The following is a 15,109-nucleotide window of genomic DNA, read 5'->3' as shown; positions in this document are numbered from 1 at the left end:
AAAATATATTCAGTAATGTCTGTCTTTGCTCAAAGCTATAGAGCCAATGGCAAACAAGGAACTACTGGTGAAATGTATCTACACCTTACTGAATCAGGAATTGTACATGGATGCTGGGCATATACTGTATGGTTGAGCCCTCTGTGTAAAATGTGGTCCCTTTATGGCCCCTGATTTAGAAAAATCCTGGATCAGCCCCCATACATACAACATACAGTCATTAAGCATTACTTAAGTATGTACCTCAGGGGGGCCGAGAATGGCCTATTGAGGTTATGATAGGACGAATATTTTACAGAGTTGAATGGAAATATTTTAATTATTAGTTATCTGTATGGTGTATTGTCTAGGTCTATTGTTACGATGTTTCTCTGCTTTGAAACATTTCTTCTCCTGTCCGCTAGGTGGCTCCCCAGGCATTACAATTCTTAGTAAAACTACCTTGAAGATAATGATGGGAGGAAAGTCATCTCATGACTTGTTTATTTGTGCCGAAATAGTTTGTTTTAGCTCATATTTAGCTTATATTTTTCCATGTAGTAATGCTGTTATCCTTTTTTTGCTTTACATATAGGCTATTGCTTTATGCCTATACATAGTCGGCTGTCTTTTAATGGCTGATAGAAAGGTGAAATGGCTGCGGGGTTTCAGATATAGGTTGTACCTATTGTGTTTTGCATATCCAATAAGATAAATTCTGTGTTATATCTTTGTAAGATATGTTGACTTATCTCACCGCCTTTTCGTTTGTCCAAGAGGCCTCTGCTTGTGCATCTCAGCTGTTAATCCCGTGATCACATTAGAAATATTGCAGCATATGTTCCTGCATTTTGCGCTGCATGTGAACTGTCCCTTGGCCTCCAGGCTTTAAGGTAAATCCGCGCATTCATATGCACCAGGTAACTTGATGCTTCCGCAGCTGGAGATTAGCCCTGTCAGAGAATAAACGGTTCGTCCAGATGTTGTCTGAGGAGAAAATCAACACAGTGGATGAACAGGTCGACCATAAGGCCCGATACATGCCTGCAGCACAAAATCTGGCCAAGTGCTCTTTGAGCATGCACGAATGTAAATGCCCGGTAGAAAAGACGCATGGCTTTGAATTCCTCTACAGACAAAACCTGAGCAAAGGCCAAAGGGCTAGAAAAACCACGGTAGAAATTGTAAAAGGATTCTGATTTGACAGATAAACCTTTATCGACCCCCACTCCCATCTCATACAAACACCGAGCCACTTTTTTTTTTTTGAGCCACTAGGCCTCTGCAGCCTTGACACGGTGTCAATTAACCTCAATTTTGATTTAAAAAAATAAATATGCAACTATTTTCTCCACCATTTTCTGTCTTTTATTATAGAGAAAAAAAAATACATGTTCTGACCATTTTTCGTTTTACATAAAACCACACACATTTTTACAATATAATTTCACTTATTTCTTTATTCTTTAATATTAATTTCACGATATATGATAACGACTTTGAGATATACATTCCATCTTTTTGAAACCACAATAACACACTACACATACGGTTTTATAACATTTCCACAGGACCCATTGGATTGCACAGAATGAAAAATGTCTGTATGCACATTTTCCTCTTTAATGATCTCTCTTTTTTATTTTTTTAGATTTTCATACACCGAATTTTCGAGACAGAAGTCTTGAAATTAATTTAAGAACAGGCCATGTATTTTCAAACGCAATGAAAAGAATTATGTTAAAATTGAATGTGCAGGATTTCAATTTGGGGTCCCCATCTGTAGCTGAAATTTGGGCCAGGACGTGGGGGCTTGGACGTTTTACCAAAATATGTATTTCAGATGAGGTAAATTTTGTTATTGCCGATTGAAAGGTTAATAAAATTAATTTCAAATTTTGGGGAAAAATACCAAAGCATTAGCCTAAGACTTTCACGCAGAAGAATCGAAATTTTTGATGATCTTTTTTTAAATTTCCACTTCCCAGTTTCATTATGTTTTGTGTGTCTGAAATATCATACATTCAATGCATAGTTTGTATAGCTGCTGTGTACTATCTGACATTTTGCATTTCCGGTGTTTTAAACTGCTCGGGGAAGGTCCAGTTTCCTCATTTATTAACGAAATCTTGCTATTCTTTTAAATATTTCTAGACGCATTCATGTGTTTCTACTGCTGGTTATTGCCTTTGTGTTACTTGACTTTGCCCATTAATCGTATTGCAAATTACCTAGAAGAAAGTGGCATTTCTTTTCTTTAGTGTCTTTTTTAAATAAACTTATCTTAATCATCAGTAAATCACATTATGCTGTCGAATGTCCATCACAAACTCGAGCGTTACATGAAGTGAAGTCTCATGTGGGGAAGCACCACAAGAGCGACGAAAAGACGAACTGCCCTTTTTGCAATTTTGTTTAAGGTCAATATTGTAAACGTTCACTCCACTGGAAAATATGTATATGTACTTCTGTTCGCATATTTATACAACATGTATTGTCCATATAGTGTGTTGTTGATGCATTACATTAGATTCCATCACTGCCACCGGTTCTGTTTCTCTCTCTTTCCCTCTCTCTGTGTGTGTGCGTGTGCGTGTGTGCGCGCGCATTCTGTTCTGAATTGATGCAAGACTGTATGGGTGCGAAAATGTCTGCGTGTTTTGTGCGCGCTTTTTACGCATGGATTAAGCAGAGGGGCTGCGTTTGCAGGGAAGTCGTGTGTTTTATTCATTTATTATTTTTTTTCACTAAATGGGGATTTGCAGTTAACATCTAGTTCCAGCAATGACTTGCATCTACTCTTCTATGTTATATTTGAAAGCCTCTATGAGCCCCTCCATTGAGTGGATGAAACCAGATACGCTGCATATACCTCCTATTACAAAGATGGCGACATCAAAGAAAACCTGGTGCCATAGCAGCTTTCTCCATAAAAGCTTGAGGTGGAAGAGACTGGGAAGCAGAAAGCAAAGGCCTGCACCTGTCAGGCTACCAGTGAGACCCATGAGGAGGGCGAAATGTGGCACATAGATCGCCATGAGCAAAGTGAACACAACAAGGCTACATCGGAGAGTGAGTCCCCAGGATTTTAGGCGTCCATCGCCTCCGTAGCAATCTGGAAAGTACGAACGTGCTCCCTCCTGGAAAAACGTTTTCTCTAATACCTCGACGGCAGCGAAAAACGGCAGCGGATACGACAGCAAAGCTTTGGCCACAAGGAAGAGGTTGACGACAGCTCGGATGGTTGGGGGCAGGTTGTCTGTGATGACCTCCTTGGTTTCGTCAGCCCAGGTCAAGTAGGCCACCAGGGCGAACAGGCCCTTGAGGATGCAGGCAGCGATGTGAGTCCAGTTCATCATGCAGTGGAACTCGCTCGGTCTTTGCATGTTCCCCTCCAGAGACGGCAGGAAGATCTGAGAGGTGTAGCTGAAAACGATAATCCCAATGGAGATGGGGAACTTCTTGACATCGATGTAAAACTTGACTTTCTCCCAGGCCCAGTCCCTGGCTCTGGATAGGCAGTAAGCTATCACCAGGACGTTGATGACAAAGTGGGCCATCGTGCACAGCAAGCTGAACTTGGAGACGGCTTTCAGGTTCTTGAGGAAGGCGCAGGGGAGGAGTGCGGCGGTGGCGATGATGGCCCACGACTTCTGGGAAATTGGCATGTTGGGGAAGCTGTTGTACATGAGATTACCACTGACCACCACGTACAGGATGCAAGTCATCACCAGCTCTATGATTTGGGCTACATTCACGACGTGGCCACCTAAAGCCGGGAATCTGGGCGCGCAGCAGGCGTTGGCAATGTCCACATAGGAGTCCCTCACACGGACGAGCTGCCCGTCTTCGTCCTCCTCGTACAGACAGGCAATGAGGATTTTCCCCGTGTAACAGCACACTACGGCGGCGAAAATAATGAGAAAGAGTCCGAGGTATCCTCCGTGCAGGATGGCGTAGGGCAACCCAAGAACAAACATCCCCTGTAAACATAAAAAATGAGGGAAAAACACATTGTGAATGAGTGAAATAGTTTGGGTTTGGTTATGAAGTGTGAATCATTAATGTTGCTCTGAATATATAGGCCTAAATGATTTTTTTATTTGGGTTAGTGTGATGTGGGCTGTGACTTTAGTCGGCCTGACTCTTCAATGGATTTCACTCCCGTTTTCATGTTGTGGGTTTTCCACTTCGCTTTGAGCGCATCCGCCCGCCTCTGACGTCACCGCGAGCTGGAGGAGACACACTCTGACGTCATGGTGACTGCCGTGACCGCAGCCGTGATAAGGCACAGAAGGACTGTGTCTAGGGATTTTTTTTTTTTTTTTTTTTTTTTTGTCGCATAGCCTACACACGCGGATTTCACTCAGGACTAGATCCTCGCACTTTAGACCTCATTACATTTCTGGGCCAAATAGCTGATCACACACATGGCTCTTCGTGTTGTAGTTGTATATATAAAAATACATATTTTCTGCTTCTCATAGCGTATCTATCTATTGAAACATATGCGACTCATTGCACTTTGTAACATAGGCCTGTTAGATAGCTAAACATTTATCTCCATACATCTTTGCCCATTTTCATACATCAATTAATCTACCTATGTTTCAGCTGCAATTAATTTATTTGCCTTTAAAGACCCCCCAAAATTAATCCAACAAGATGGATAAAAATTTAGCTTTGGCTTTCTGTAAACCCAAAGGACAGAATATATTTTTCCTTCATTTATTCAATGCCTATTAGTTGAAGAGTTATGAGGGACGTGCATCGGTGGCACTGTGCATCACTATACAGACAAAGAATGTGTGTGTGTTGAAGGGGAGGAAGGTGGGGGTGGGGGTGGGGGGGCATGGAACCAACTACCTCCCTTTTTCAGCACATCGTAATGCCTTGGCTGTTCTAACATCTCTGCAGTGCTCCTATATAAAATGCACGAAAATATGACTTTACCAAGAAAGAGTTGAATGTTCAAGAGACTTCTATATCCCAACCACAAATAGCCCAATTAGTCTGAATAGTTTAGCAGCCATGTCTGTTTTACCATTATTAAAAATAACTTGGCAAAGTTCCTGTCGCGAATTTTAATGAACCCTTTATGCCTTCGCAGGTGTGCTTGTATCTCGAATTTCACAGCTGCTCCGGAGGCGGCTCAGCCAATTAGAACCGAGCACCGGAACCGCCCGTTCACAATCCACGAAGTGCCTTTTTACCTGGATCGCATTCGTGACGTTCCAGCCCGCCTCCCAAGCGGTGATTTTTGGTCTGACTTCAGACAACTCGTTCGTCGGATCTCCGTCCTTTGAGGCTGAGTGCGGGGGGCCGGTGCCGTCCCTCTGGTAGTGGCTGTCCCCCTCCAGCGCACCTCCGTCTGCGCTCCCCTCTCCTCCTATCTCATCGGATGACAAAATGTCCATCTGCATGCCTTGCCGGTGGTCGTAGTCCAGGTCATCGCAGGCGGCGAAGCCCAGAGCCTCCTCGTCGGTGGCGGCCTGGAACCCCATCCTGGCGAACATCCCGCTCACCTTCGCCTGGGATTTGTTGGACACAGTCGTGGCTGCGTTTGACAGTTTATTAGAAAGCTTGCTTCTGATTAACGTCGCCATTTTTTGCTCCTCTCCCGTCAAATGTCTGCAGCGTAATTAGTGTTTTTGTCCTTCAGTCACTAGAAATTTGAGGCTACTTTGGGTTGCAGCTCTTGATTCTCTGCATTAGATAAAGCCACGAGGAAAAAGCGCAAGTTTTGTTTCAAGACACCGGTGGTTTTCAGTTGCTATCTCCACTTCTGGTTCAGTGTACGCCTGCTGCTCTTGATTATCCACAGGTTCATGTCACCTTCAGACGTCGCTGCTCCGTTTCTGCATCTTGGCACTGCGCTCTGATGCTCGACTAGTAGCGCACCTATTCAGTCTCTGAGGCAGTTCAGCGGTGTGCGCAAGAGCTTTACGCACGACGAAGGGCCAGCCACAGGTTTCTGTAAGGCCTATAATATCGCTTTCTTTTGGGTTATAAGGTGGCAGGCACCGTTTCCAGGAGTTGGTTGTCGGTTTTCAGGTGCCTTTACTGATGCCAATGCGGTACCGTGGAGCCCGGGGGGTTGGGGGGGGGAGAGAGAGAGGCAGGGAGGAGACACGTGTCCTCATCAGCCTGCCAATGCAAAGCACGTCTCCAGCCCTCCCAGTGCCCCACCAGGAGAAAACGGGAGAGATTTGCTGCATTTCTAGGGGAGGTGCTTGCAGTACCCCCACCATCCCTTTCCAAACCCATAATCTATAATATCTCATCCGAACATCCAATGACATTCCGGGGGCCTCAGATCTTGCATAACTTTACGCGTATAAAAGGAGCCTGGAATTCGCCCGAAAATCCCAACTCTTTGGACCAGATTAATAACAAACAAAAACTAGGATTTGTATTTTTTTTTTATCAAGTTTTGCGCCATTTTCATTTCTTTTTAAGGAGAAGCGGACATGGAGCATCAGAATAGTAACCCAAATTGTTTGGGATTACACGGATTTAAAAAAAAAACGTGATGGGTTTGTTGGTGATGAAGAAAAAAAAATCGTGTATTTTGTCTTTGCTAAATTATGGTAAGATTTAGAGTTGGAAGCCGCATATAGTTTTTTTTTCAAATGTAGCCTACTTTTGCACAATGTAGCCTATTATTATTTTTTATAATTTGATTCGTAAATTTCGATCCACTTCTATTCCACCGACTCCGTTTTCAGGCTGAAGTTTTCATTCAGGATGCTCATTCATTCACTCATCCATTCACGTAGTGACTGTCTGTTAAGATGATGTGACAGCCTGAGCCATGGAGATGTTTCCGTTGAGAAAAATGTAGTCTAGTCTATATATGATACGAGATTTGTTCATTAAACATCCAAGCCAGCCAATTTGAAAAGAAACGTTGACAGAGAATGTGTTAATTTGGTCTGGAGTGAGAATGCATTAATTTTTATTCCTTGGAAGAATACATTAGCTTTTTTAACCGATCAAATAAATCAATCCCTAAATATACAGGAAGTAGACTTGACTTTCCTGCTTCATAGAAACTAAACAACTTTAAAAAATGATAATGAAAAAACAAAACAAAAAAAAAAACACCCAGGCTGAAGCACAGTGTAACATCGCGCTTGTTGGACTTGTTGACTCAGTTAAAAAAAATCATAATAAGCTTTAATTGCAGTGACACTTTTTTTCATGAAGGGATTTTAGCAACGGAGGCCTAAAGTGCTGTAAACAGTTTGTTGACATTGCCTTGTCAGTAGCACTTTGCTTCTACCATGTTCTCTGTTTCCACAGGCTGCAGTATCAGAGTTCATCGTGATACTAAGCCGCGGCCTAGATCTCTACACTACAAAAGCCTGAGCTAACATACATACAGTAAAGGCTACTGTAACACGGCCTGTTGCTGTACACACCCAGGATATTTGCTTTACAACTGAGAAAAACAAAACAATATTTCCTATTAAATGCTCTCAACCTGGTTTCTTTAATATATAATAGACTGTAACCTGATGAGAGCAGTGATGGAGCGGAATAACAGAAGAGTAAACTGACATCTCCAACTTCTCATCACAACATGATGTTGTATGTATCACTCAGATGAGAATGAGAGGTGTTGATCTGCGCCACAGATTAAAAGTGGATGAAGAAGCAGCGACGTCACTATCTGTTAGTGACGTTGCTGCCTCTTCATCCACCTGTCTGTATTTTATATAGAAATATTTTTTCAGAAATCCTGACTTTTGAAAGTCGAACAATTAACCCCTGTGTTGCCGAAAAGAGCATTTCATCCTTCAGCGCAGACAAAGAACAGACGAGAAAAGATTCTTTTTTTTTTGCTTCATTGTTCGATTTCTTTTCTCTTTTTTTAAACAGAATTTGATCTGAAGCTGTTTCCTGGATGAAACCAGGCTGCACTATGATGCGGTGATTTCACCGACAGGTTCACATGGAGCGTGCAGGCCGAGCTCTACCGGGCCTGAGCATCTGTTAGATCTCAAGCTTGATTTAAACAGCTGCATTTGAATAGTAAAGCACGAGGCACACGAATCGCTCCTGCTTCGTGCGTCTTGAGTGGGTGTGTGTGTGTTTGTTTTAATGTTCGGTTGTGGGAACGAAAATGGCTGCTTTCTCCCTCCCTGAATGAAAGAGTTAATGACAGAGGCTGTTATCAACGGGCTGCAGCCCTCCTCTGATCTGCGCTCTGCGCTGTCTGATGGAGTCTGCAGCAAGATGAAAAGAGCAGCCCTGACACCACCAGCCAGCAGGTTACACAGGCTGCAGACCCTCTCACGACCCGCTGTACAGATAATAATAATAGTAAGAAGAAGAATGGAAAATATTTTGTATGTCATAAATGTGTAGGTATTCAGGCTGATTTTGCTATAAGATTTGGGCCTACTGTGATCATATGATGAATCCAACACGTGCACGCGCATGTGGTCTTGTGCACGAGGACAACACATGACATTAAACGTCCTCCTGAAAGGCCTCTTCACGTCGTTTCGGCCTATATTATTATGAAATGGTATCTTACACTGCTGGAACCCACACGTTTGGAGGTTTCAGTGGCGATGGACTCTTTCCATATATATATACTCAGTACTTATTCATTAATGACTGATTTTGCACGTTTGACCACAGTGGGAGCTGCATGGTTTTCCTTTATCTGTAGAGAGGGCAAAGGGATTTTCGCAGTTTATCACCCATCCTGAGAGTCGTCGGAGAGATGGGTTGGTGGTGGGGGGTGGGGGGTACCGTGTCCCAGGAGGATCCTCATCTGTGTCGATACAGATATGACCGATCAAAGCTCTTTATCTGTGTCTGGCTTTACACACTCCATGTTCGACCAACCAACAAAAGGCAGGGACGATCATCAAAATCCAAAAACGGCTTTGTGATCTCACTGCGTCCTCAAATCCATTTCCCCCTGTGCCCCCCCCCCCTCCCACACACACACACCCCAGCCCCACCCCCTCCTCCTCCACTGCCTCCACACTATTTCACCCGCGGCTCTCCTTTTTCACATTACACACATGGGTGAGCTGGCACAAGGTTCTCCGCCCAATGTAACACCCCACCGCCACCTCCCCTCCGCCGACACCAATCCAGCCCCCCACCTTTCCCTCGAATCACAAAAATAAAAGCCTAATTTTCGTGATTATTGGGGGGCAATTTCCCCTAGGAAAAAAAGCATTTTGAGAACAGATCCTCACACCCGGAGAAACTGCGACCTGCTTTTTGTGAATACCACCTATATATAGGTTATCATATGAAAATTAAAAATAAAGTTCAGAAAAGACCTTTTGATATTTTCACAGCTGCTGCAATGCGAAGCAAAGACTTATATTACACTATACCGAGCAGTATAAAAAACTGGCTTTTATGTTTCCATGGCATCGTTGACCGCAATTATGTAAGTCTACAATGCCCTTCCTTGTAGGCTATCATTACCTCATCCATTAAATGTTTTCTGTGGTAATGATAATGTGTGTGTGTGTGTGTGTGTGCGTGTGTGTGTGTGTGTGAGAGAGAGAGAGAGAGAGAGAGAGAGAGAGTGTGTTACATGAATCGTTTGACGCACGACCCAGATTGAGCCAAGTGTGTGTGTGTGTGTGTGTGTGTGTGTGTGTGAGAGAGAGAGAGAGAGAAGAGGTGCGAACTCTCCAAACTATCACGTATATGCTGAGAAGATTTCACAGCCCAAGAGATCTCATATGTCTGAGTACAGAAAACCGAGGCATTCATCCTGTCGTTTAAGCCATGATTGTCTGTCTGCTGTGTCTATCTGCCAAACCAGCGAGGCAGCAAATCCCACCCAACGCTCCTCGATTAATAAGGGACAGTGAAAAGGCACTCTGGGCTCTCTGGGGACTGCAGAGGAGGGAAATTAGCCCACATCAGGCTAATCAGAGGACCTCAGAGTCCATTAACATTTGCATCACAATCGCAGGTATAGCGCGCTGCCTTCGTTATGGACTAGGTTATGTCTGCGCTCAACACTTTTGTGCAAATGGTTTTGCAGCCAAACACTTCAGAGCCTGTTCTTGATTTCAGCACCATGGATAGCGTGACAATCCACCCCAAATAGACATTTCTATTCTTATCAAAGCGACATTAATCTTTTCTTTTTTTTCTATTGCATTTGAAGGTTCTTTCTTGATATTGGACACAACAATTTGGCAAAAATAATAAAATAAAAAAAAAAATCCTCCACTAACTTGGTGTTCCTTTAGTTTTCAGCCACAACTCGTGGCCTTCATCGGCAGTGTGACTTGCTCAGTTGTTGATGATTTGACTGATTCGTTCCAGTGATTTTGGCAGTAAAGACAAAATCTACCAAAACAGACGAGTGTCCACTGAAGCAGGAAATCGAAAAGGCAAGAGCTTCTGATATAATGAGATGACAAGTCTTTGGCACAGAATGACTGACGCTTTGGACTCATGTAGGCTAGTTGAGATGTTTAAAAACGGTATAACCATATATTTTTTATCAAAGTGATGAAATTCAATTGAGTTTGATTTAAAGAAATTTAAGATTTTCTGTTTCTTACCGTCTTCACATGACATTAGGTTAAATAAGAATAACCCTATGCCTTATAAAAACGTTTAAAGCAAATCAGGTACAAAACTTTCACTTAAATCTCCATTTAAAGTCGTATTAAACATATAATCAGCTATGGTCAAGTTTATAGTGGAACAAAGAGAATCGTATTCGGAAGGTCTAACTGAAAATAGCGGGTGATATGCAAACATCATCATATTTATCGCCACTGTTTTTCCTCCCCTCGTCCTGCAGCCATCAGACGATCACAGCCGCCGCCCACTTCCACAGAGAGAAATCCAGGTGGCCCACAGTGGTAAACCACTAAGAGCCTTTTCATTACTCCTAATGCGCCTGTTTAATGGCTTATTATGGGCTCCCGAGAGACTTCCTCAGAGAGGGGTTCGTATTAGTCCTGCATGATGGCTCCTGTCTGAGAGCTGTGATAAATTGCATGAGAAATTCTTCTACTCATCTATCTATCTATCTATCTATCTATCTATCTATCTATCGACCTACCCTGCTGTAGGCAGAAAATGTACCTCAAATGATTTGTTTTAGCCACAAAAAGAGTCTAATCTGTTTCCATAGGCGGGTTCATTCCTCTCTGCCTCCCTGTGTGCTTTTATATAAAACGCTCCCCAGACGCTGTTTTGCTGTTAACCCACGGTGACTCGGCTCTCTCCATCAACCTTTGACGTCCTCTTCCCAGGTTCACTCTCCTGCTGCGACACATTAACATTGTAATTGCCTTTTTTTTGAGCACAATAAACGGAGCCAGTCCGTGGGGACCTGCAAGGCCCGGGGCTGGCACAAAGCTATGCCATCGATTTTTCACTCTCTGTCAAAAAAAAAAAATCTCTGCCATCAACAGCATGCATGTTTTTCTGTTATGCTGAATTTCTGCAGATGATGTAGGGTATCTGGTATCCATCTGACACTTGCCTCAGGCCACATTATGCAGTAACAGCTAATGATGAATGGATTGAATAAATGGTCTATTAATGACTTAAAACATTATTAGCCTATATTAGTTGTTGTTATTGGCCTATATTGTCAGACATAATGTGTAAGTGAGTAGGCAAGGAACATGCCTCCTGTATTGATCAATGCCAAGGTGATAGAAAATCATCAATATCTATCACGCCTAATCTACTGTAGTAAGAACTCCTTCTGTTGGTGTGTGTGTGTGTGTGTGTGTGTGTGTGTGTGTGTGTGTGTGTGTGTGTGTGTGTGTGTGTGTGTGTGTGTGTGTGTGTGTGTTAAAAGCACATATTTAGTTGTGTATGTGTGCAGTTGTGGTTGTCTCACCCAACACTTGTACAACAGTGTGTGTGTCTGTGTTTGCATAATGTAAAAATGTGTAACTGTTAAGGGTGTGACTATGTGGTGTGTGTGTGTGTGTGTGTGTGTGTACGCGTACGTGTGTGTGGTCTTGTCACCCAGAGCAAAGTCAATACAGGAGCAGACCTCAGTGGCTGGTTAACTGATGTGTAATAGTTTTGTTCTCATTAAAGTTTTATGTCATGCGAGCAGCGAAAGCCTTGTCGGCTCTCACAGGGATTCCCACGTTTGAATCACGCTGCACTTTGACTGAGTGAGCTGAAGGGTTCACAGTGTTTCATCGTGGAGCACTTGACATATGGTGACTGGGAGTTTGTCACCAGGACAACCTGCCTGATAAGCTTAGTTTGTAGCTGTGTAGCTGTATCATGTAGTTTTAGCCTATTATGCTTTCAACCCACATATGTTAGGCTTTAGATGATTTCGGTTACAATATAACAATATAAGGATAAAACGTTTACCTTACGACAGTGAACAGAGATGGGTTCAGGTGGGGGATGAATTTCTCAACCTGTCTCACAGGTTATGGTCATGTTCATTATCAAAATGTCTTTCAATCAACTGCAACTCTTTAGATGTTTAGGTATAATCAGACAAAACATAGTAGTATATTAATTCCAGCTATATACCAGCAAGAACATCTTTGAGGACACTTTTTGAAAGCCTCAATGTAACCTCCTTGAGTTGCTTGTATTGAGTAGCTTTCATGTTTCTAAAAATACATTTTATTTGCTTAACAAGTGTTTCTTCTGCTGGCATAAATTTGTTATGTTTCTTTTAACTAGATGCTGAATCAAAAGATGAGATGAAACAAATATAGCCCGGCAATACAGGGAATCCCTATTTAAAATTAGCATTGATGCTTTGTTTATTCTAACGCATCCATTTGTTTTTATTAGTATAACCCATCCATTTCCTCTCCCCATCCAGTCTGAATGATTCATTGAATTGCACATCTTGTTTGCAATTGACTACATTCACAACCTGCTGAAAGCTTTTTGTTCTGTCCCTGTGATGTCGGCAAGCCTTCAAACAGCTTTGATTTAATTGAAACGCACAGCGCTCATGGATAGTGCTCGGAGCTTAATAAAGGCAACCGCTGGCCATGTTGCATACAGGTTTATGAATAAAAAGCGTGTATGCCTTTGAAAATGTTTTTTTTTCCCCCTCCACATCGTCCCATCCCCCACAGTCGAACCGTGCAGCCACTCTGGGCTGTCATTAACTGCTATTGTCAGCAGCACAATCAAGAGCAGGGGGGGAAAAAACATACTCCAGCACTTATCATGAGCTCAGCCACAAGAAGGAACACACAAAAATGCACAACACACTCACACCAGGAGAATGGATGTTACTATTGATTTCTGTGCTGATGTGCGAGACATTGCGCAAATACAGAAGCCTGGGTACAAAAGGTGTTTTTGTCTTTCAAGAGCTATAATCGTTCTGCAACACCAGACCAATGACTGGCTCTATATTTAGACAGAAGGTCGATACAGCAATGGAACAGACAGAAATGCTGCATCGCTACAATCTTCAGTTTGATCTGGGCCACTCCTCAGACGCTTTGAAGAGAGATAGCCTACGATAGGAGAACAATAAGTAATATGAGGAAAACAATATTCTGAAATGCAACAAGTCCTAAAACCTAAACAGACATTTGGGCTGTTTGTCCCTACCCCCTGCAACGACCCATAGGAGCGTCTCCTGAAATAGCGCCCTTACGGCAACAGGTGTACCAGACTTTCGTCGTCATGGTTACAATATCAAAAAGCAATTAGGCTTACGGAACAGTTGCGGTTTGATAACGTTTGTCTCAAAAACTATGTGGTAAGGTTTAGTGAAAGATCATGGTTTGGGTTACAATAATCAGCCTACTTTGTTAAGGTTAGAGGACCTTTGTCATCAATGTTGTGACCTGCCCCAAACTCCTTCCAATGTCGCTCTATGTAGTACGACATCTGACTTCCTCCTTTGCTTTCGTCATAATTAGGCTACTATGGCTGCTAGAGGTCGCTTAACAGTTAAATGTAACTATTGGTGTCAATAAGCTGTTTGCACAGGACACGACAGTCTCCTGAAATGATTGTGTATTCGATCACTGACACAAATTTCATCCGTTTTTACTTATAGGAGCCACAAAACTACTTAATGTAGTAGTTTCCTGTTTCGTCCAGTTGTTAGTACAATCTTCCAAAACAGTAGCCTACTGGTCAATGTCCCACACACTTGTGTTTCCGTTTTTCTCTTGAATGTATCTTTCATGCACTTTCATTGACGGACTGGAGGTCAATGTTGCCTATTGGTTTCTGCCTGACTTGTGCTATAGTGAGCAGCGCCCCCGAGGGCAGCAACACATCTCATACAAACCTGTCAATATACTCAACTTCTCTCACTCCTCTTGACACCGGCCCTCAGGCTCTTTCCCAGTGTGTCTACAATTCACCCCTGATTGCTTTCTGATCTCCCTCTTGTACTGTTTAAGCAGAACATTGAAGAACACATGCACAGCTGCAGAGGGCAAGCTGACCAGGCAGAAAACACACACACACACACACACACACGCAGCCACGTGTTTTCAGATATTCAGGGCTTTTCTACATCTCAGAAGAATCTGTATTCCGAGGCCTTAGGTCTGCTGGATTATTACAGCAACATTTTCTGTATTCGCTTTCGGTTGCCAACATGTTAAAGCCTATTGCAGCCACTCCCAGATTAAATTAATGGTAAAATGACCATGGGGGAATATTAGATATATGTATAGAAAAGGCTGATGTTGGTGATTGCTTTGTTTCAAGGGCTCAAAATAACTGCAACCTGTGATATGCAAAGCAGGACATCTCCATTTCCACTCTCATTTTTCTTCGCCCCTTCTATCTTTGGGTTTTGACAGAAGCACAAATCAGGTCCTGTCAGCAGCCTCCCTGTCTGCACCCACATCTTCCTTTCAGTGTGTTAGTGGTAGAACTGGTTTAGGTTTATTTACGATGTTAGTGTTGTGGGCCAAATTCGAAGAAACAAAAGAAAACTGATTTAAAAAAAAAAAAAAAGTATTCCTGTTTTGTTTTCCTCTCTTGATCCTTGGATCAACTGTGTTGTATTCTGAGTTTCCCAGACACACCTGAATGCACCAACAACATACTGAAACCAGTGGCTGTCCGACAACTGATGACGTACTTTAGAAAATGGTAGCTAGTAATTCAAAGTGTACACCAGATTGTGGTTGAATCAGCT

At 42.7% G+C, this 15,109-nt stretch overlaps 1 protein-coding gene across 1 annotated transcript; it reads right to left on the bottom strand.

Annotated features, from left to right (window-relative positions):
* Nucleotides 1-1,345: 1,345 nt before the first annotated feature.
* LOC111223980 (vesicular inhibitory amino acid transporter) lies at nt 1,346-6,024 on the bottom strand. Its single transcript, XM_022748310.1, has 2 exons — nt 5,193-6,024; nt 1,346-3,962 (listed from the first exon to the last, which is right to left on the bottom strand). The coding sequence occupies exons 1-2, from the start codon at nt 5,583-5,585 to the stop codon at nt 2,775-2,777; spliced, it is 1,581 nt and encodes a 526-aa protein (XP_022604031.1). The 5' UTR covers nt 5,586-6,024; the 3' UTR covers nt 1,346-2,774.
* Between the last annotated feature and the right edge of the window lie 9,085 nt (nt 6,025-15,109).

The sequence above is a fragment of the Seriola dumerili genome, unplaced genomic scaffold (genome assembly GCF_002260705.1).
Source record: "Seriola dumerili isolate Sdu_G_001 unplaced genomic scaffold, Sdu_1.0 BDQW01000121.1, whole genome shotgun sequence".
NCBI classification, from domain to species: domain Eukaryota; kingdom Metazoa; phylum Chordata; class Actinopteri; order Carangiformes; family Carangidae; genus Seriola; species Seriola dumerili.
This window is presented reverse-complemented; position numbering and strand designations above follow the sequence as displayed.

What these genes read in the sequence shown, in the direction of transcription:
- LOC111223980 (XM_022748310.1), bottom strand. Translation starts at nt 5,585, where the DNA reads ATGGCGACGTTAATCAGAAGCAAGCTTTCTAATAAACTGTCAAACGCA. An exon ending in ACGTCACGAATGCGATCCAG is followed by an intron (nt 3,963 to 5,192) that starts GTAAAAAGGCAC and finishes TTATGTTTACAG; the next exon opens with GGGATGTTTGTTCTTGGGTT.